This window comes from Odontesthes bonariensis, chromosome 5, assembly GCF_027942865.1.
Source record: "Odontesthes bonariensis isolate fOdoBon6 chromosome 5, fOdoBon6.hap1, whole genome shotgun sequence".
In the NCBI taxonomy this organism is placed as follows: domain Eukaryota; kingdom Metazoa; phylum Chordata; class Actinopteri; order Atheriniformes; family Atherinopsidae; genus Odontesthes; species Odontesthes bonariensis.
Window position 1 is genome coordinate 30,971,553 of NC_134510.1, and position 22,640 is coordinate 30,994,192.

At 37.6% G+C, this 22,640-nt stretch overlaps 1 protein-coding gene across 1 annotated transcript; it reads left to right on the forward strand.

The window, feature by feature from the left end:
- The first annotated feature begins 880 nt into the window (after positions 1-880).
- xrcc1 (X-ray repair complementing defective repair in Chinese hamster cells 1) lies at positions 881-20,006 on the forward strand. Its single transcript, XM_075466071.1, has 17 exons — positions 881-1,356; positions 1,467-1,559; positions 2,574-2,681; positions 2,776-2,934; positions 3,354-3,428; positions 6,115-6,238; positions 6,437-6,543; positions 7,890-8,052; positions 8,145-8,385; positions 9,994-10,110; positions 14,691-14,772; positions 14,861-14,960; positions 17,159-17,210; positions 18,087-18,223; positions 18,372-18,462; positions 18,555-18,630; positions 18,985-20,006. Exons 1-17 carry the CDS (start codon positions 1,306-1,308, stop codon positions 19,090-19,092), a joined length of 1,884 nt encoding a protein of 627 aa, XP_075322186.1. The 5' UTR covers positions 881-1,305; the 3' UTR covers positions 19,093-20,006.
- The last annotated feature ends 2,634 nt before the right edge of the window (positions 20,007-22,640 follow it).

Below are 22,640 nucleotides of genomic sequence, written 5' to 3' on the forward strand. Positions count from 1 at the left end.
TATTATTATCATTATTGGTAGTAGTAAAACACAGTGTCTTAAATCTTACATGTAAACATCATAATTAGATGATATTTTGATCAATTTGGAAAAGAACATTAATCTAAACACTGGAGAAAGCAATAGTCATATTTTTTGTTAAATTCTAGTGACAGACAGATATTTGGCAGAAAGGGTTATGGATAACTCTTTTTTTAGCAATATATAAAGCTGAACGTACTGTTAACAGCTAGACTAACTGAATAAATAAATATATATATTTTAAATGTTTGAAGGATATAAACAACATGTTTGGACAATAACCTGGAAACAACTAAAAGTACACAGAATGAATAACACAAAAAAGTTTCATGTGTCAAATGTTACTGAAGTTGAGATTTTTGTTGAGAAGATGAAGTTAATGGTTTTTATTTTTATTGCGAATGTATACACTTTTATATCATTTTATACTTTTAGTATATATATATATATATATATATATATATATATATATATATATAAATATGTAAAATTTTAAGCAATACTTGTAAATCATGAAACTGAATTGGTTCTAATATTTTTTTTAAAACTACTGGTACTCTGAAATTATTTGTTTTCATATGCCAATTAGGTGTTATGTGCACTGATTTGCTTAAATATCAAAGAAACGAAAATCAAATAAAAGAAATAACTTAATCTATATTTTTTTGTCATTTGTCCTCCATGGCGAGGAAGCTCAAAACCTAAAAAAGTGAATGTCTTTAGCTGTTATCCGGTAGGCATTCCACTAGTAGCAGTCAAATATCTACGGTACGACAATTAAATAACAGAAGAAGAAAGTAAAGCTCCTATTGGATAACAAACCTGCAAGTAGGAAGTTACGTCATTTCATGACATTCACATCCTTTTGGTGGGAAAATGAGAGCACTCCACGCACATTTAACATAAAATTAAAGCCGTCGATATGTATATTTTTGGGGTTATTGTAACGAGAAAGTAACGGGTATGTGCAAAGCATATAAAAATGTGAAAAGATTCACGCGCGACAGCCCTTTTAGTGTCTAAAAATCATCAGGCTGATCAGTAAAAGTTATTTCTGCCTTTTGTTTGCTAGCATGCTATCACGTTTGTAGCAACAAAGTAAACCTACTTTATTTTTTAGGCTGACTCCAATGCAACTGAGAAGAAGTTGATAACTGTAGTTTATGTTTAGTTTATGTTATTTAGCGGTATACGATACAGTTTCGTGATTACAAACTCGCACTGTGAGTTAATTTAACTGCTAATTAATCAAATTTGAACTCGTCGAGCATCAACAACACCAACATGCCAGAAATAAAACTCAAGCACGTCGTGTCCTGCAGCTCCGAGGACAATGTAAGTTGTTCTTTTGTTACTTACTGTATATGTGTTCAAGAGGTATTTGGCAGTCGGTACTCTTATCAATTGCGAGCCTTACCTAAACTCACTCCTTGTGTACAAAACAGACTCACAAAGCAGACAACCTGCTGAGCTCAGACACCTACAGAAAGTGGAAAGCAGCAAAACCAGGGGAGAAGCAAACATCCGTCATTCTACAGGTTCGTTTGTTTTTGCCCTCTGACTCTTGAAAGTATTAGTCACTAGGTTTTATAACGTGTTGTTATGTACTGAAGTTTGCACGTTACTACTTGAACCTGTGAAACTGAACAGATCTAAACTAATAGAACTCAGTGAGCTGCAAAGTCCTGATCTTTCTTTTCCCAGTTCTTCTGACAAGTATTTCCATTAAATACAACTGCTAATATCTGTGCTAAGTTATCAAAATGTAGACCTTATGTATTCAGATGTCTTCCCAATTTCTATTTCCTCTTAAGGCTGTATTTATTTTGTAATTTTGGGTAATCCCTTGTTTGAATTGCCCTAAAGTTAACAGGTTCCCCACATAAAATAGACATTTGTCAGTAGTTTTAAAATATATCCCAAAAATCACAGAAAATAACACCTTTTTTGTTTCGAAGACAGCAAACAGTTAGAGGTTAGACAATTTTCTGAAATGTTTCAACTGTTATAATCCATATTATTTTGAACATGTTCTCTGACTGCCTGTTGTTTCTGGGGTTGTTCCCCAGTTGTAGAGTTGCAAGACTAATTTCTTTTGTTTATTGCAAAATCAAATCACCCTTGAAAGAACTAAAACAGGACATCTTTTAATTTATCTGGACTGTTGCTTGTTTTTAAATTAATTTGAATTATTTTATTTGTTTCTCTTTATATTCTTTTATATATTTTTAATGCTTCTTACACTCCCTGCTGCAATGCTTTTATTTTATGTAAAGCACTTTGAATTGTTTTGTACATGAAATGTGCTATACAAATAAATTTGACTTTGTCATTGCAAAATTGTTTAATTCTAATGTGTTTTGAATGATACTTACGAAAGCCTGAATAAACTTTTGTTTTGTGTCCACATGTGCATATTTGCTTTGCATAAACATATTTAAAAGAAGGAACCGATCTGCAATTGTGGGTTCTTGCAGAAAGTCCTCTTCATATTTAGTTTCCATCCCTTGTCTGACCTGCTTAAAAATTCTTTGTTTAACTTTTTCTCTCAGTTTGAAAAGGAGGATCAGGTGCACAGTATTGATATTGGAAATGAAGGATCAGCTTTCATTGAAGTGTTGGTGGGGAACTCTTCAGCTGTCAGAGATCAGGACTATGAGGTATACCCACAAACTACTAAAAGGATGTCATACCTAACTACTTAAGATTTCAGTTACTTAACGCTATCTACTTTGATTTCAATCCCGGTTTCAGGTTCTTCTCGTCACATCTTCCTTCATGTCCCCAACTGAGAGCCGTAATGGCACCAACATGAACCGGGTGCGTTTTTTCGGGCCCAACCAGCTGCAGAAGAGCACAGCTCAGGAGAAATGGGACAGAGTAAAGATTGTGTGTAGCCAGCCATACAGCAAGGTGGGTGCCAGATCATTTTAAATCAACAGACTTCTCAGTTTTCATAAAAGCAAATGTTTCAAGTGTGTAGCCATTAAAATTCTTTGTCTGAATCAAATAATACGTGCAGCTTCTGTCTTGGAGTGAAACTATCACTGCACGGCCACTAAACAGAAGTGCAACAAGGCTTGACTTACAGTGCATGTGATTGCTCCAATGTTAACAACATTTACAGGAGCAGTTACACTTTTGGGGTTTCAGGCAATGTAACAACCAAATTAAAGACCCTTAAAGGAAAAATAAGCACACTCATGTGCATCATGTGAATAATGCTGCATGTAAAAATTAAGTATAAATTAGGTCATTTTTCAAGATCTCCTGACTGCTGAGGCTCCGTTTGTCATGAAAATGTGATATGATTTTGTCTTTGTCCTTTGCAGAACATAACATATGGGATTGCCTTTGTTAAGTTCCATTCACCACCGGACAAAAATGATCCTCCAGCATCCTCTCCTGTAAGTAACGCTCTATGGCGTTAATTTTTTAAATAGGAACCATATTCTTACTGCTGACACACACCAGGATTTTGCTTATTTTGAGAAACAGAAGCATTTTCATTTCATGACATTAAGTTAATACAAGATTACCATCCATAAAATAACCTTTCTCATAACAGCCTGAACAAGATTAATATTAACACATTGAATACCGGTGGTTTTTACAGAATTATGTCGTAGAATCCCAGCGTTCTAAACCATTTTTTTGATGTTTTTTGTACAGTCACAGCATATTATGTGATAGGGCCACTGAAACATGTTATGGCTTGTTTGAAAGCTGAGACTTTAAACTCTTTGTGGGTCAAAACTGCGTGTCTCTAGGTGCCGCCATTAGCGAGCTATCCTTAGCTAAACCAAGGCGGGTATCCACCAAAATCAACAACAAACTGAGATATCGGGGCTTTTGTGAAACGTGCGCTCTTTCAGCCTGTCGCACTTTAGATACTTACATATCCGGGTCAGAGGATATGCGTCGTGTCGCATGTTGCAAAGCTAACCTGTTCATAAGACCGCCTCCTTAGACTTGTCGCGTGTCTTCTTCTCCTTCTTGTTGTTTGTTTATGTTACTTTACCGTCACCCTCTGGAAACCGACACGTGCGATTGGACAAAATGCAGAAATGCACAACAATCAATGCAGCGTTATCAAAATTGTTCTTGAGTTGATGCAAAGCCATTGGCGTAATGATCAAAATGTCCAGATGATGACACCAGTTTTTGACTGCCATCTATGTCAGTTCTGTTCATCACATAATTACAAAAATCACACAGAATGTGCATTAGAATGTATAGATTCAGAAAAAAAATGTAAAAACGTATTTTTACCACGTGGGAGCCAACGCATGGGCAGTAAAAACGTAGTTTTACGTGACTTGGGAGTCAATGTGTTAAGACTGGACACCCAGCCTGTATCATTATGAATCTTAGTATTATTTAAAGATGATGTAGAATTTAATATGCATGTTGTCAGCAGTCATTTATCATGTGCAGTAATAAACCACATGCAGTTATTCTGTGAGTATTTTGTTTTGATCAAAATGTGTTCTGTTTCCAAGCCACACAAACTTGATCGCGCATTAAATGTAATATTTTCATCAGATTTGTATTTATCTTATGATAGAGCGTAGAACATAAAATTGAGTCCTTTATATTAAGATGTGCTTAATTATAAAGTAGCCTCATTACATCCTGTTAAATCAGGTAAAGTTAGCCAAAAACTGACCTTACTGACAATAAAAATCCAAATATTATAAATAATCTTCAGAACAATTTAATTGAATTTGATGAATACTCTGGTAAACTATTGAGGCGTACCAGCAGATAGTCAGATGTGTTGCATATAACAAATACACTTATAAAAAATGCTGTCAGACTAAAAAGGTACAAATTGATTGTAAAGTGCTTAAATAAAATGAACATTTATATTTCCCTGGAACACATTCATTTCCAGTGCCATGATATTCCAGAACTGTAACCTATTTGGAGTGTCCAGAAGTACAAAGTTTCAGGTGTTCAGAGACATGGCAAAGATGAGGAAGAGTGAAACAGGACCATCCCTGAATCTGATTCACACAATGAAGCATTTAGTTTGGGACAAAAAAATGTCTCAAATGCTGGTTTGGGCTGCTTTAATTAAGAATAAGCAGGTTGGAACTTTTGAGTTTGAAGATGGACTGATACTAAACTCCCAAACTAGCTGCAAGTTTCTGAAAATGATTGTGTATTAGTAAGGATGATCATTTATCACATCTGTGCAGGTATTCACTGCTTAGCTTGCCTGGAAAGGCGGGAGATGATCCCATAATGACATGTCCCCTTCATGAGATGTGTAGCTTCTTCTCAAATGTGAGATTTAAAGGGAGGAAAAACAACAAAAGTCTTTGACCAGCATTTGCTGTGGTTGCTTTTTCAGTGATCGTGAAGTTAAGCTTACCTCTTCTTTGTTAAACATTCACTATTGAGGTTCAGTCATGTTTTTGGATTGACTCTTTTTAATCCAGAGGAATTCTTAAAGCTGTGCAGACTTTTTTATTATTTTTATTTTTATCTTTGCTCTGATGGGGATCCAGATCTGACTCAGAGTGGGTCTTAGCAAACAGCTCAAAAGAAAACGTTGAACAAAATTTCGACCAAATTAGATGGCCTTCTTTCAGCGTTAAGTGATTCTAGGGTCGATTGGATGGATCAATTCAACATAACCCCATTAAACCTATATTGATAAATTCAGCAATTATTATATATTTAGTTCAAATCATGCAACTGAGACCCAGCCCTTTGTAAATAAGTTGCATCAACCATGAAAGATTATGTTGACCTAATCCAAACTTCTTAATGAATTGTTTAATGCTGAAGTAAAATGATATGATAGAGGAGAAAATTGTATAATGCTTTTTCCTTTGCTCATTTAACAAATTATTATTCAAAGTGGTTCATTTACTCACAACCATCAAGAACGGATGACTTAAACGTTAAGCCATTGCATTTATATTCTGCAAGCAAATTTCTTCTTAATCAATAAAACACATTCCTTTTTTTTAAAGAAAAAATGCGCCACATAAAACATTTGTCACATTGAAAACCTTTTCTGCAGCCGTTCACTCCATGTTGCCTTTTGGCACTGAGTCCTTCCTCCTTCTCTCCTCCCAGAAAGTGACAAAGCTCGGACAGTTCAAGGTGAAGGATGACTCTCCTTCATCTGGGCCCAGCCTTCAGCCTGGCAGTCTCTTCTTCAGTCGGGACAATGCAGCCAAGGCAACTACTTCACTCAAAGGTAAATCCATTTATCTTAAGCTTAATAGCTGTGGGAATCCAGCAGAAACTATGTTCTTTGTCAAAAAAAATCAGCAGAGGACTTAGCTACTGAACTATGCCAACACATAAATGCAAAGTGAATTCTTAATTATCAAGTTATTTTGAGCAAATAGTTCTCTTATGTTCTCTCACACCCCTTGCCCCCTTCTCTCTTTAGTCTCGCCTCAGAGTGACAAGTTGAGCTATGCTGCTGCTGCACTCCAAGCGGGTGGCAGCTCTCACTCATCAGGCCAAGTTTCCTCCTCTAACTCAGCCTCACCACAGGTACTAAACACCCTATCATTTTCTGCACTGAAGGGCATCCTGCAAAGTTCTGTTCCCTGAGTGATCATCTACTTTATTTAGACCAAAAAGGAAAGCTCAGGGGGATGCAAACATAATGAAACCTAGGCAGTATGTAGCTTGTTGTAGTTTGAGATCTGTAGGTACTGAAAGTTTAAACTAATCTAAGAGAATCTGAATGTGATGTAGAATCAAACAATATCTGATAAATCTAACTGATAGATTAAACTTTTTACCTGATAACTAAAGTAAATCCAAGGGAATACCATGACAGGTCCGGTAAGGTATAACCCCACTCCTAAAAAACTTGTGATGCTGCATAAAATGAAAACAAAAGCAAAATGCGATGATTTGAAAATCTCAAAATCAACACCTTTTTTTAACCGAAAAATATAGAAAACGTATTAAATGTTGAAAGTGAAACATTGTGAACATTTTATTCTCCTGTGAAGAAAATGCTGCTTGACAAGAAGCCTTAAGAATCATTGTTTGTTTAAACTGAACATCATCCCCACTTTTTTTGGAACTGGTGTTGCAGTAGCTAAAGCACGGACAGGAAAGAGCAGCTTGTTGTAAAAATGGTAAAATATGTTTTCAGGTGGTCTAAAACACATTTTCTTGAAGGATTTTCACAAATTTGCACATTTTGACTCTATTTACATGAAACATAAATCAAATGTATTTTATGCAGTTGGTGAAATTCAGTTGATAGAAAGACAAATTAAATAGTTTGAATTAGTAGTTCTCATCCTCTTGATAACACCTTGAAACATTCTCATAAAATATTTATATATCACTATTGTTTTGGTGAGAAGAGTCGATGAGAGTGCATCTCTGAGTTCACAATTAAAGGGGCTGCGTGTACAGGGGAACGCCCGTTTGTGATGTAACAAGATTTATTTTAATTTTGAGCCAAATACGTGTCAATGACAAGGAAAGCAGCCTGAAGTAATGTTCCAGGGAGGGCACTTATATTTCCAATTTTCTGATGGATTTTTTCTCTCCCTTTATCTCGAGACTGCAGTAATCCATCAGTCTGCAGAGTCATGGTTTCTGCATTGTGAGAAAAAATATTAAGTCATTTTTTACATTTAATTTTTAAATGACCTCTTACACTATACCAACACTTGATAAATGTGAAATGTTTTTCTGAGATGACCTTCGTGTGACATTAAAGGAAATAAAAGCCGATGTTGGAGTCTGCTTTCTTCTGCTCTCAAATACGTCTGCCTTTACCTAACAAGCACATCCACTTTTATTATCTTTTGTAATGGCGTAAGCATAAAATACCAGTAGTTCTTCCTTTAACTGATGCTTTTCTCCTTTAGCCACCAGCAAAAAGAAAGTTTGAGTTCAGCAAAGAGCGGCAGTCTGCCCCAGGCCCTCCTCCCTCAAAGAAAATGAGCCCTGCTGGTTCCCCTGAAAGAAAAGCTGCAACCCCCAAACACAAGCCAAGCCCGGCCAGTACGCCGAGCCCAAGCACCGCTAAAGGTAACACAGTGATTTGCAGTAAGCAGTAGAAGCAGTAATAGTACACATTTATGTTACTTCCTTAAACTTGAATTCAACAATCATCTCTGCAGCGTCATCAGCGCAGAAGTCTGCTGAGAAGAAGAGGGAGAGTCAGTCTAAACCAGAACCTAAACCCAAACAGAAGACGAAATCCAAGACGGAGCAGCAAGTCCCATTCAACCGGCTTCTGGAGGGCGTGGTGTTTGTCCTCAGTGGCTTCCAGAATCCCTTCAGAGGGGAGCTGAGGGAAAAGGCCTTGGACTTGGGAGCCAAGTATCGGCCCGACTGGACACCTGACGCCACGCATCTTATGTAAGCAGTCGACCCAGAGGTAGTCACAAGTCAGAAAACAACATGCTCAGCTTAACCTTACTTGAGCATGAATGATTTATAGATGCAATACTTCATCCGCATCTCACTACAGAAAACAAGCTTTGAATTAGCAACCTACCTACCAAGAGTCGAAGGAGAAAATCGGTACTAATGTCCTTTGTTCGCTTGATAAATGTGAGCCCACCTTCTAAGATGTAAGATATGTGCTGGCCTCATTAACGTGTTCTTACAAATGAGCTCCAAATATCCGCAATATCAATAACAGAGTTGCAAAATACAGTTAAACTTGAAAAGTATGTAGCAGCAAATATCATTGCACACAATTGCATTTGGTGAAATCCTTAAAAAAAAAAAAACTTTGTTCGCATACAAGTTCAATTAAAAAGTTTAGGGCTGCAGTGCATTTGTTTAAAATATTTAAAGAGACGGATCGCTTTTATGTTCCTTACTTACTCATTACACAGTATGTGAGCATTAAGATTGGGAGTAAATCAAGTTTAAGATGATAAATTAAACCTGTCGGTATCGTTCATTATTTCACTTGTAACGTACTTACCAGTTCTTAGTTGTTAAACTAAGCTCTAACATCACTAAAAAGAGACAGTCATGGAGCGATAAAAGCCCTCCATTAAACACACCTTCAGTGTGTGACATCTCAGCATTTTTTTAATCTAACTATCCTTCCGACATCGACAGACTAGAATAGAAAGCTGCTGAGATTTGATTCACTCACAGGAAGTATGGTGGACACTAAGGGTCATATAAAATCAGCTGGTCCGAACAAACATAGTGCTGTAATTTCACATTTTTCTACTGGCCACCTGGCAAACGAAGCCCAAATCTACAAGGTCTTAGTTTTGGATCCTGGCTTCAACTGTGATATTTTGAAAGGGAATTAAAATGTTAGTTTTCGTCTGATTTAGATTTGAAAACACTTCACATTGGTTTAAAGAATCTGCAGTAAAACTCATCCAGTTCTTAGTTCAGAAACACTCTTTTTACTTCTCTTTCTTCCATTTAGTTTGTCACAGTTTTCCAGAATACAAGCCCTCAACACATCAACGTAGTACATCATATCAGATTTGTTACTTATTTTCTTACCACATTAGGGTGTTAAGGTTCATTATAATCAGCTCACACATGCATAGGTTCAGAGATAAACATAAAGCCAAAAGCTCAAGAAGAGGTGAAGCAGCATTGTGTTATTGGATGATAAGATCACCCACCACACTGATAAAACAGGTTATTGGCTATTTTTTTGCGTAACCTTATACAAGCAAGATAAATGATGATGGCTATAGTAAGTAGTTGTACTTTAAGACCACTTGGTACTTCCTATAAAGTACAAAGTGTCATATGAATGATCCTTTGATCATTTTTCCAGAGATGTTCGATATTTTTTTTGTATCTGTTGATTTTGTCATTGAAGCAGATTACAGTATTGTGTAACAACCCCATTAGTATTCTCAGTAATTCAGTTTGATCTCACCCTGCTCTCAGCTGTCAGAGTTGTAACCATTTTTTTTTTGTGTGTGTGTGTGTGTGTGTGTGTGCGCGCGCACATCTGTTCACACCATTGATCTCCAGCTGTGCGTTCGCCAACACTCCAAAGTACAGCCAGGTGAAATCAGCAGGTGGCATCATCGTACGGAAGGAATGGGTGATGGACTGCCATAAAAAGAAACAGAAGATCTCATATAAGCAGTAAGTAAGGCTGAAATGCAGAACAAAGTAGTGAAAAGAGTGAATGTGAAGTGAAGTTAAACTGCACTGATTTTGAATGTCAAACCCGCAGCGAGCTTCAGCTGGATGGGATTCTGTGCCTTTTTTTTTTTAAGGTTGTCGCCAGGTGTTGAAAGATGGTTTTAGCATGGAGCATGTGTCCTTCATACAGAATGAATCCATGTCTGATTAATGTTTTCTTTTTAGCCACGTCAATATCTGTGCAGAGCACAATCTGTGCTGAGCACTCAAAGTGATTGAAGTACCCCAAAATGCTCCCACCACAGCGGGGTTGCCCACTTGCAACAGAGCACAATGTAACCTTGAGCAGATGATCCCTGCTGTGATCACAAATTCAGCCCACCGAGCTCCAGCAGCTCTCTAATTACATGCCTCATTACAGGGGGAGCTCTTGCAACATCAAGGTCTTCCGTCGCCGTTCCTAACAAATCTCTGTGTACTGAATAATGCAAGGCTGGCTGCTCAACTTAGGCACTGGAAGATCCCAATTAATTGGGGTGGTACTGTATTTTACTGTATAAAACTTAGCTTTATCATTAAGGTGAACCCCCTCCAGCTTAACAGCTCATCAATAAATCTTTAAATTTGAACAGGTTTGGTGTGATAACACTTGACAGAGAATAGAAGTATTTCGTGAGAGTTTGACACTTAATGTTACTTTTAATATAGTTTGTTTGTTGTGTTAAAACACTGATTGCTCAGCACAGTTCCAAAAATGTTCCATAACCTTTGATTTAAACATAACTGGGAAACAACTCTACACCCGATCTGTATTCAGCACTAAGCATGCAAAGAGGAAGCTTCAAAGTCTTTTCCTTTCCCCTTCAATATAGTAATTTTGACAGTCATGACATCAAGTTGAAAGTTGCCCGCAATTCTGACACAGTCTACATCATTTAAAAAAAAAAAAAAATTCAAACTGCATGTGTCTCTTACGACTGATTTAATTTGATTCCTGTATGTGTTGCTGCATAATGCTCAGACAAACAAAGACCTTGAAAAGCCGGAATAAAAAAATAGTGAGTGCATTCTGTTTTTGTGGTTTGGGGTACCAATTCCACTTTCTTTATCACTTGTGCACATCTTTGTGCGCTCATGTGATTGACAGTTGGTCTGACAAATTGCAGTGTTTAAACCCAGTGCAAATGGGGGATTTTGACAATAAACTTCAGATTTTGATGAGGGTCCTTACTCTTAGTGAACACTGATGTGCTTGACAGAATCTCTGCATACTGACTTTGTTTAATAGATGACCAAAAAGTGCTGTTTAAGCATTAAGGAGTCGGTTACCAGGCTTTGAAATCCTACTTTGGCCGCAGTTTAGTGTGTCAATTTTGAACGCCAGTCAGACTGTGTTGAAACAGGTATTCAAGGTATTTACTTTGGTTAAAAAAAGGATACACCCCTCAGTAGTGGTGCACAACAAATACTGGTCCTGGTCCTGGTTATTGTGATGATTATTGTTTTTTTTTGGAAACTGTGGAAAAGATCCGTGTTTTTTCATGGACAAAAAAATATTTGAAAAATTACTAACGGTTTCAAATTTAATTTTCAGTAAGTCGATTAAGAATTTTAGTTGTACTTGTATGTACCGTTTTATCCAAAACAAAAGTGAAGTGGACATTTTCAAAACAAGTATAAAATGCAAGAACCTTTTCTGCCACAGTTAAGTAAAAGTAATAAATTCTGGTCCACTACAGCAGCTTGTCTTTTCATCCCCCCACCATATTTAAGTCTTTCCTTGGGTCACAATTTTATGCTTTGTACTCAGTTTCAACCACGAGCCACAACTCAACTTATATCCGGGATAGTTGGCAATGTTAGTCATCCTTGAAGAGAGGGTTGTAACCTTCAAAACTTCCACCAACCTCAAACCATATTTATCATCCACTTCCTATTTTTACATGGCCAAAAGTGCTAATACACATTTAAGATAATACTTAAAGCTTTTGTACCTTATGGCTGTAGCCTTCCACTAATCCCTGTATAAACTCGCATCGGATTTGTGGCTAGTTTTCCCATTTCTGTTATTCTGCTTGTTTGTCAGGATTCATTTCAGTTTAGAGTGGAAACAACGATCTGAATAATTGTTTCTATTTATATAATGTTGATGAAGTGATAATATTTTGCTTCTGCATTGCTTTTTGGACATTACAAGCTTTTTACAGATGTCACCACTGGTGCCAGCTTTCAGTTTTTTACTTAGTTACACAATGTATGATTTGAATAATAAAAAAAAGTGAGGGTAGATATACTGTATATTGGTAGGACCTCGGTTTGAGTTAGAGCTACTTAGCAGGGAAAAAGCACAAACCTATTATTAATACAAGTTTTTTGGACTGTATATAGGTATTAAGATGTTGTTATCCATTTCCAACGTCTGTCAGGTAAGACAGATGGATAGACATCACTGTTTGCTGCTGTGGTTAGTAACTATGTGATGGGATTTCTTCAGACAGCCAGAGTAGGCATATGAACATTGCAAAGAGACTGGTAGAGAGGGAAGAAAGCTTTTTGAATAAATACTACTGAGGGGTGGTGGCACACAACTGAGGTTTTTATCTCTGGTCCTTTCTTTAAAATTCTCAAAAAGTGAATTGAAATGAGAAGTTCACTGCAACCTGTGTCGTCATTCTCCTTCATGCTCGTCTTTCTCTGTCTGTTTCGGTTACCCTCCCACATCCCCCTTCTCTTGTTGTGAGAATAATCCTTTCCCCTGGCCGCCACCACTATTGTTCTGCGTGTGGAGTGTGCAGCTTTGATGATGTATCCTTTATTTAAAAGCTGCATCTGCTATGGGTAATTAAAGAGACCACTTACTTTGATGATGACAAGTGCCCAAACAAATCCACACACTCACTCTCAAATTGTTGCTCCATCGATCGCACAAACACTTTGTCGCTGAGCATCTGGAGGCAAACGCACAGATTCACTCGCACGTGGACTGTGTAGTGTATTTATCAGTGAGACTGTGACGTCATCTAAAAACTCATAAATGCTTTCTACATTGTCAGTCAGTGTAAGATCGGTTCAATCGGTTAAGATCAGGAGCAAGACGGAAAAGTAAAAGTAAAAACTTCCACTGTAATTGTTTTCTGCGTACACGGTCGGAGGCACTGAAGTGCATCAAGTGAAGAAACCCCCTCATCATCAGTAGTTGTAAACAGCATTCAACAAATGTGTGAGTGAGGATTGTGATCAGCAGTCAAGAAGATCCTTCATTTTAAAAACGATGATTTTGCTTTCTTCCCACTGTCACCAAGTGTTTGATAAGATGATTGTAGTAGTTTTTTTTTTTATATGTAAAGGGCCTTCAGATAGCTTCTTTTTTTTAACTTGTACTTGATCTGTGACATCTAATATTTTGTAGTAAGTTGAGTAGTGTGGTGAGGAAATTGGCCTGAGAACAACTTGCAAGCCTTCTATGATATATCCATTTCAATGGTTTTCTGGTCAGCAGAGCAACTTTCTTATTGACGCACTGCAATTCTGACCTGACGCCACACGTGTGCTTTTACTTCTCAAAATGCTAAGTTTGAGTCTTCAGAACACAAACTAATGGGTTTTGCTTTGCCAATCTACTTTATAAAGTAGATCACAACTTTAAGCTAACATGTTGACCTTGGTATTAGATTTGGCCTCTCAAACAATTCATGTGTACCATCTATTGGAAGAAGAGTAAAGCAGATATCTTGGTCTGTCTTTTTGTGATAACAACACTGTCATAAGCAGCTGTTTTGGCAGTACTCCTCTCCTCCTTAGCCTCATTTTTCATTTTCCAATTTCCTGGCTTATGCACGGGTCAGTAAAATGGTCTCTTGCATTATGTGCAGAAATGATCTCACCATATCTATTGCATTAACTCTGCACTTCACACTTCCAAGAAGATGATGTGCAGCTGACTTTCCAGGGGCTTGGGGATATATGTGGTAAAGGTGGGGAGATATGTTGCTCTTGTTGCACACTGCTTGTGTAAGGACCGCAGGGGTGATTATTCTTTTTATTTATTCATTTTTTCATTGGCCATTTCCTGTATCATAACAACAGTTATCTATTCTCTCTTAAATTTACAGTAACTCTTAGCCTTTTTGTTTCTCACTACACTCTTTTTAACCTTTGTAGGGAACAGGATACGTTTCAGGTGGAGTTTGTGGAAAATTTACCTCAGGGTCAAATTAACAAGTGAACAAATAGATGAACTAATTCTTTTCATACTGGCGCAACCTTCTTTGTTGCTTTGGAATTCGTATCTCTTTCATCTGCAGTTGATTCAAGTGTGTCTCCAGAATGCTATCCTTAACTTGTGTAATTCACAGGCCCTGGAAATGTTTTAAACATCAAGACATCGATTCGCCTCATGATAAATATTGGCTTCTCTTTGAGACTTGCTGTTGTTGCAAAGTCGCCTGACAAGGGGCCTCTGCACTTTGAATTAGTTTGTACAAGTAAAGCAGATGTGAAACAAGATATATTGTGCAGGCGTTCTTTTCTTCTCTGGCCTTTCATCATCCTGACACATTTGGTTTCTTGTTTCCCTGCAGGTATTTGATGGATGGAGCTGAGTCGAGCTCGGAGAGCGAAATGGAGGTGGACGATCATAGTGAAGAGGAAATAAACCCAAAGGTTAATTTGTTTTTTGAATAAGCCAGTAGATGAAATCAAAGGAAGAATCAGTCAGATTAAACAACCCATGTCCATGCTGTTCTTGAAGACTCCACAGAAACAGGAGAGCCGAATCACCCCTAAAAAGACACCAGAAAAGAGGGATGAGGAAGATGAATATGCCGGCTCCACTGATGTAGATGAGCCAGGTAAGCGTTTAATGATTTTAATAAAAATCTTTTGGTGAAGAGTTTTTAATCTGAGCTTTATGTACCTGAAATCTGAGCTAACAAACAGAGTTGTCACTTAATTTCTCTTCACTGTTGTTGGGACACAAAAAAGCCCTATTGTGGTGAAAAATGGCTGCAAGTTGACTTACAAATGTCACGAGTGTTTTTCAGTCGATTTGTAACCAGAGCTCACTTGTGACAGAGAGATTGACGGGGTGAAATTACAGGGGAGGAACTGGGCAGTCACTTTTAACAACATTTAATGACACTTAAATTCTGGATATAGTGAAAGTGTAAATAAACAAATAATGCAAAATAAGGTAATGTGCAAAAAACCAAAAGATGGTAAAACAGTCCCAAAAGACCTCTCTTGAACGTTGATCTAAATGGATGCATAATTTCTGCATTAAATATTAATTTACACAGAATGATATCTATTAGTTTAATAATTTAGTTATCTCACTTGCCATCCTACTAGAACCAGTTTCTTTTTTGTCATATATGTAACATAGTTATGTCACTTTACAGTATTACAAATCTGTATAAGAACATAATGTTGTGAAAGAATACAAGATGCAAATACTATATTTCATTTTGTTCAACTAAGCACCAGTTTGTCATTTCTCCCACTATAAAATAATGAAAACTTAGACTCAATGGGATTGATATTAATATGATTTTGTGCAGATATTTTTGGTCATCAGAGGAAAGGAGCCAATTCTTTGTTTGTTATTATCATGAGTTTATTTTATAAGTCTGCATTATTTATATATCTATACCCAAAAGCCACAGTGGACTGTACACACGACATGTGCACTGATTGTAAAAAAAGATAATAGTTAGTGTATTTAACTGTATTTATCCACAGTAATTGCACAGCCTTTTTTAAGCAGAGGCATTATAGGCGTAGACCTTCAAGGACACTCAGATGGGGTTCATTTCTTATTTGACTTTTTCACTTGTCATGAACTCCTCTTTTTGCCGTCATACTTCAACATGCACTGGCCTTAAATGCTAATTTTGGTGATCATCTCGTCACTGAAAATGGAGTCTTCGTTACTACCAGCTCCCACTTAAAAAAAAAAGTCAAGTCAATAGTTGAATAAACTAATTAATTTGTTATAGTTTAATGACTATTCGAAAAGTCAGAAATCATTGGCCATCCCTATTTAATCATGGCTATTTGCTTAAGGGTAAAGGGCAGGTTTTTAGAGCCTGTAATGATGCAAGTTGACAAAGAAAATGCCACGGTTCCAACTCTATAACTACAAACCAAAAGGTGTTCAGCCTTTTTTAAATCAGAAAGGTATGGCTGTTCATTAAAACAGAAAAAGAATCAACAAAACCTTAATCCTTTTAATCGATAAATAAATTAACAAGGTATCTGTCTATGTGATTTAAAAAAAATCCAAGAACTTCTATTAAGTAGTTGTGATTCATGGGAAGTGATTCATTCTATTAGCACAAATAACTAGAGACTGAGAGAGGGCAGCACTGGAGCTGAAGAGGGCTGAATGAATTAAGAGGGACCAGGGTGAGAATGTGAGCGCTCAGGGATTAGACAAAAGGAATAACCTTTTTGAGGCACTTGGAAATGGATGAGTTGACAACACCGCAGTGACAAGGACAAGAGCAACATACGTACTGTTGATGCAGTTTGAGGGAGAAGCAAGAACGGAGGCGAGACACAATCACTATGAAGGGACTTGTGCATGATTCTCATTTCTATGTTAATGTGAGGCCAGACGTAAAGTGCTGAGGTGCATCAGTAAAGAGAGACTCTGGCCCAACAACAAACCACATACACAGAGAGTGCATTTTAACTAGAGCATATTCTCTTCCCTCCTCAACAACACAGGATTGTATGGTAATGGTTGTGCTGCCTGCAAGGTTACATCTTTGAACTGCTGCTGTATATTTCATTGAAGTGTGGCTTCACTTGACATTTTAAATAGGATACATTAAACGGTTCTCCTCAGATGGCCTGCAATTTAAAGCAGACGGTATCCTAGCCACTCAGTTTTAAGATCACGACCCCCAACGAACTCGTATGGGAAATTGTAAAAATGTTTAGCTTACTAACAGTATTCTCTGCTCTGACTTTTCCAACATTTGAATAAATCCAGTGCGTCTGTTTTTAAGTTAATTTAACCACACTGACTAACACTTTTCCTCAGGAGTGGATGATGATGATGAATCTGCAGTGGACACAGAGGACGAGTTGCAGAGGTAAACAGAAGAAATAACCCAGATAATGGTGTTTGTAATATTTACATGGACAGTTTGTTCCTTGGTGTCCATTCTCAAATCATTTGAGCCAACTTTTGATCAGTTGTTTTATAATGTTAGTGGACTATCATGAAGCCAGTTTCCCTTGTAATTCTACAAAGCATTTTGCAGCTCTAATCAGCATCGACTTCCCGGTGCCACATTAAAAAATCGCTGATAACCTTTTCCATCCTACTATCCTTGTGCCACAGAGGAGATAAACTGTATCACCAGCTTACTACACAGGCAGCATATTGAATTAAAAAAGAAGTATATCTGTTCGCTCGAGATGCACGTGAGACATAACGTAAGAAGCATCGCTGGAATGCCTCCTGTGTAAACAGCTTTTGGGCACGAGTCGTATTCTGTTAGCTTTAAAAGGATACTGTTGCAAGTTATCCACACTTGGTTGCGAGTCATATTGTGTTAAGCCAGAACAGCTCAGTAATCCAACATTATAGCCCACCATATGCTCCTTTTTTCTCCTTCGTTGCATTTATTTACTTTTACAATAAAGCAGCATTTGATATACTGAATAAGGATAACTTTTTGTCATGCCATGAAACCATCACTTTGCCTTTTACTGTCAGTTATACGATCTGTAAGTTGATAAAAGAAAAGGTCCAACTTCTTCTCAGGTTTTCTGCTTTAACAGCATTGAACGAGAGTTTTCCTACTCATCTCTGTTGTAAACCGATTTATGAAATGAGATCTATGACTGAAGCTGCAATCAGAACATTTGTCTTGACAGGACCAATTAAAAGAGACATGCAGGGAGGTTTATTCTTTTTAAATGAGCATTACAGCAGTGCATAAAATGACTTGTTGTTCTGAAAGAGTGGAGAAGGAGAGGAGGCAGAAGAAAACGGCACTCAAAAAAACCACGGTGAAAGAGGAGGATCCGTACGGGGGATCAACGGATGAAAACACAGATGCTGAAGCTGAAGAGGATCATTCCATCCCTGAGCTACCAGGTACGTCTGTCTACTCATCAGTTTCTTCTTGTTCACTCAAAGGAACTGATGTTTCTACTTACTGCTGACGCCAAACACATTGAAGTGTATCCCCCTTTTTGTGCCTTCTCCATTTGTATTGAACAGACTTTCTCCGTTGTTCTTCCAGACTTCCTAAGCAGAAAACACTTTTTCCTTTATGGTAAATTCCCCAACAATGAGAGGCGACTGCTGCTACGGTACATTGTTGCATTTAATGGGTGAGACAAACTAACTAAACCTCTTATGGTGATTCACAATGAGAAAAGACATAATATGTGCAGTTGTAAGTACAACACTGTTTCTGCTTCAGAGTGATGGAGGACTACATGACTGATAAGGTGCAGTTTGTGGTGACCAGTGAAGGTTGGCAGGACTCCTTTGAAGATGTGAGTCCTCTTTCTTTCTTCCTCTTGCGTGTAATTTCTTGGCGAGCTATTTGTATGTATTGAAGGCATGCTTTTATCTCTCACTTACACTGACAATTTTAAGAAGAAAACTGCTTGAAGTTAATTATGTTAAGTGTTGCTCAATTACACAAGATGAACAGGTGAAAAGTATTTTTAAAAGCCACAGAAGGAAAAAACACCCTCTGAGCATCCCACTACAAGCACAGGGCATAGAGTCTGGTCGGGATTTTTAAGTACTATACACTAGCTGTCATTTTACACTTGGAAAAAAGCATTTTACTCCCTGCCACGTAATGACTGTTCCTCCTGCTTTCACTCTCTCTTCAATCACAGGCTCTCATGGAGAACAGCAATCTGAACTTTGTGAAACCCGCATGGATTTACGCGATCAATGAACGACAAAAGCTGCTGCCCTATCAACCCTACACTGTTGTGCCCTGAACAATACACTGTATGTTCAGACAAAGGAGCGCGCATGCTCACTTCATGCTCCGATGAAGAAGCAGCGGGGAAAAGCCATGGACATGCTTTCTTTTTCAGATTAGTCTTTCACTTTGAAGAAGCAATAAGTCAAGTGTCGTTCACTTACAGTATTTCTTTTCTTACATGGTGTTAATGAAATGACTTCGGGCCTTTACATGTTTTCGCTACAGGGTAAATTGTACCCTTAGAGGTAAATGTTAGAATTAGTTGTAAAGTTATTTTTTAGTTTCCCCTCTTAAGCGTTGTTAGACGCAGCAAGACCAGAAAGTAAAACCATCATCATTCATCTGCTGGTCTTTACTTGGACATTATGAAAGAAGCAAACTCTCTGATTGAATTTCTCAGTTAATGTGCTGCAGTCTGCCGCTGCTCACCTCAGCTACCTCCATCAGCAAGGGCTAATACGAGTAATCACCCTGTCCCGACTGTTGCCGGCGGTGATAAGACTCTGAGTTGTGCGAGCAGACTCATTTTTATGAGATCAGTCCGAAGTTAAGTGGAACGTGCCAGTTATTTAAGATTACAGCCAAGTATTTTAGAAAAAAATACAAATTCTCCTGTTTATTTTCTCATCTCTACGAGTGCTAAAGTGATTGCTCCTTTTGTGTTGGTATTAATTAGTAATTATGAGTTGGTTTTTATTCATATTTCTCGAATGAGTATTACTTGAGACAGAAGTGAGAACATAAAACAGCCGTCATGATTGAAATGACCAAAATGTCTGCTTAATATATGTGGGAGTTTTGGCATCCTGTCTTCTATGGGTTCTCTCCAAACAGCTTCTTTAATTCTCTATCTTAAAATGTGTTTTTCTTGTTACTGTAGTACTTAATTATTTTGGCTAAATAATTAAATAAAAACAGTATATTATAGATACTGCGCTCGTTTCTTATTAATCCAACTTACTTTGCTCTCAGCTGCTCTCATGTCTCTCTGTTCCTTGGTCTGCGTTTGCAGCTTGAGAGGCACTCTCCTCCTTCTTCATTCCCTCTCTGATCTCTCGTCCTCTCTCCACTCTCTAATTTACTTCTCCTGTTTTGTGCCCGGAGCCACTGGGTCCCCTGCTCTTCAGTCAAGGGGATTAGAAGGATGGTATGTGGACGGGAGACGGAGAAGCAGGGGTGGTTACAGGGAAGAGTGAATGCAGGAAAATATGAAAAGGTTTGAATTCTCTGCAACGCAGCATACTTAAAGTAACAAAGTGTCCAGCTTGTCCAGCTGTATTTCATGTCCAAGGCTCTGAAGCCTGTTCGTTGTCATGTGTACACATAAGCTTTTAAAAAAAAGGAGAGTTGAGGGTAAAATCCATTTATGTCTTGAAGTAGGACAATTTATTGCACTTGATGGCATCAACTACGCGCTAAGTCGTTTTTCACTTAAATGTATATCTTGTCATCTTGGGGGTACTCTGAGCTGCTTTCAAATTGTCACATTTGTCATGTTGCCTTGTTTCAAACAGAAGTTCCTACTTGATTCTTGTCACTCTGATTTTTTTTTACCCCCTACAGATTTATTCTTTGAAGCTCTTTTTTTTTACGTCCCTTGTGAATCTTAGGGAATAATCTACTTGACAAACACCTTTGTGCTGAGATAGAAACAAATTCTCTGACTCTGTTATCTTTATCCCCTTTATCACTGGCACACGGAATCGGGCTTCTTGATCAGAAGCAAGGTTTTCTTTCTCCAATAATCTCTAAGAATTATTGTTTCATTTTATTTTTACATTTTTAAGAGCGTCAGTGTCGTAAAATTTGGAATTTTTCCTCAACACAACCATTTCCCACAGTTGACGCCTGGAGTAGTCAAGTTTACTATCAAGGTGTATTTAAATGGTTTTAAACCTTACTTTTACAGCCACCTAGTTGTTGATCTGTTTGTACCCGTGACCTGAAAGATTTATTAACTAGAAAATTCAGATCCTTGTATAAATTCAATTCTTTCGCATCGTTCCTTTGGAGACACCGAAACATTATTTACAAGTGGTTGATGACATGCTCGGTAGAAATGCGAAACGTGTGCTTCGGTTGAATCACGTAAAAGGAAATTTAAATACTCTTGAGGAAAGGTTTCAAACTACTTGACATCAAATATACTTAACATCTCCATGAAAAAGCTTGTTGAGTGCTGTTTGCTCGTGTCTGGAGGCACAAAGCCACACTCTGCTCTGATTGGTCTGTTCCAGAGGCCTGATCAGGCAACACCCACCGTCCTGCATCAACCTTAGATGATATCTTTATCACACCAAGTGGACAGACTGAGCCACCCTCTGTTTGATGTCTCGCCCCAACCTCAGATAAGCAGAAGATAATGGCTGCATGGACTTTGTGGCAAGGACAAGTACTAATCGTGCAGCTGTCATTCATGTTTTGTTTGGCCTTTCAGTCAGTAACGATACATATTTATTTCATAAATGAATATGTTGTGTTCTAATTCTTCATTTTCAGGGTAACTACAAACACCACCTGCTTGTGATTTAATGTCTAACTAAAATACAATTTTACCGTCAGTCCCTTCTTGGCTTCGACGTCTCTGCTACTCTGCTATTGACACACCAGATTCATCTGAGAGCATTTGATTACTGGGTGTTTGAAGATGGATCTCAGTCAGGAAAATATTTATCAGATGGTGAACACTAGGGAAAGAGAAATTGATCCGAATCTCCGGAAAGCATTTGCCTTACTGATTGCCAAAAGTTAAAAATATACCTTCGAAACAGTTTGACTAAATAAATCCTATCCTGTTGTCATGACAACTGCGTGTCTGGAGGCGAAGACTATGGGATGCACTTGGATGTTCCATAAAAGGATAGACAGCTGAGTTGACAGCGGAGTTATTTTTTTCTAATCATATTTTTCTTCAAAGCAATTTGAAAGTGTTTGTCAAAGGGGTTTGTGTTTACTGTGCTGACAACATAGTTCCTACGAAAGCACCCCTTATGTGATATTCATAACTTTGTAAGTCAAATTTTTGTATTTGGTTTCCCATGTCATGAGCATGAATACATTTATGCGTATAGAAGGAAAACAAAGCGAGGGACATTTCAAACTCATATTCTAGATTGAAAATTGAATGTTTTTTTTGGTTATTTTTCAAAGATGTATAAAGAGCTGATAAGATTTTATGTGGTTCTTTGTTTTAACCGAAACAAAGAAGTCGAGGTTAAATGCTATGAAAATAATGATAACGATGATATTATTAAATGTGCAAATTTGCTGGTTCACCTCAAAAATGTTGGGTATGTTGTTTGGATAAAGGAAACATTGTAATGGTGTCGACCTGATCTCAAATGGCCCTCCATGACAAAATGCAAAAATGTTTAGGTGCTTATGGGTTCTGCATTAAATCTAAAAGCTCAGAGGCCTATTATGCTATTTGCACAGCAGAGGTCTATCAGAATAAGGTCTAGCACAATCAGATTTATTTCACGTTGCTAAAATTAATGTGTTGCACTGCAGCTTTGATATATCATTTAAAAACTAATTTGGTTTACCATTTTAAGCCAATAA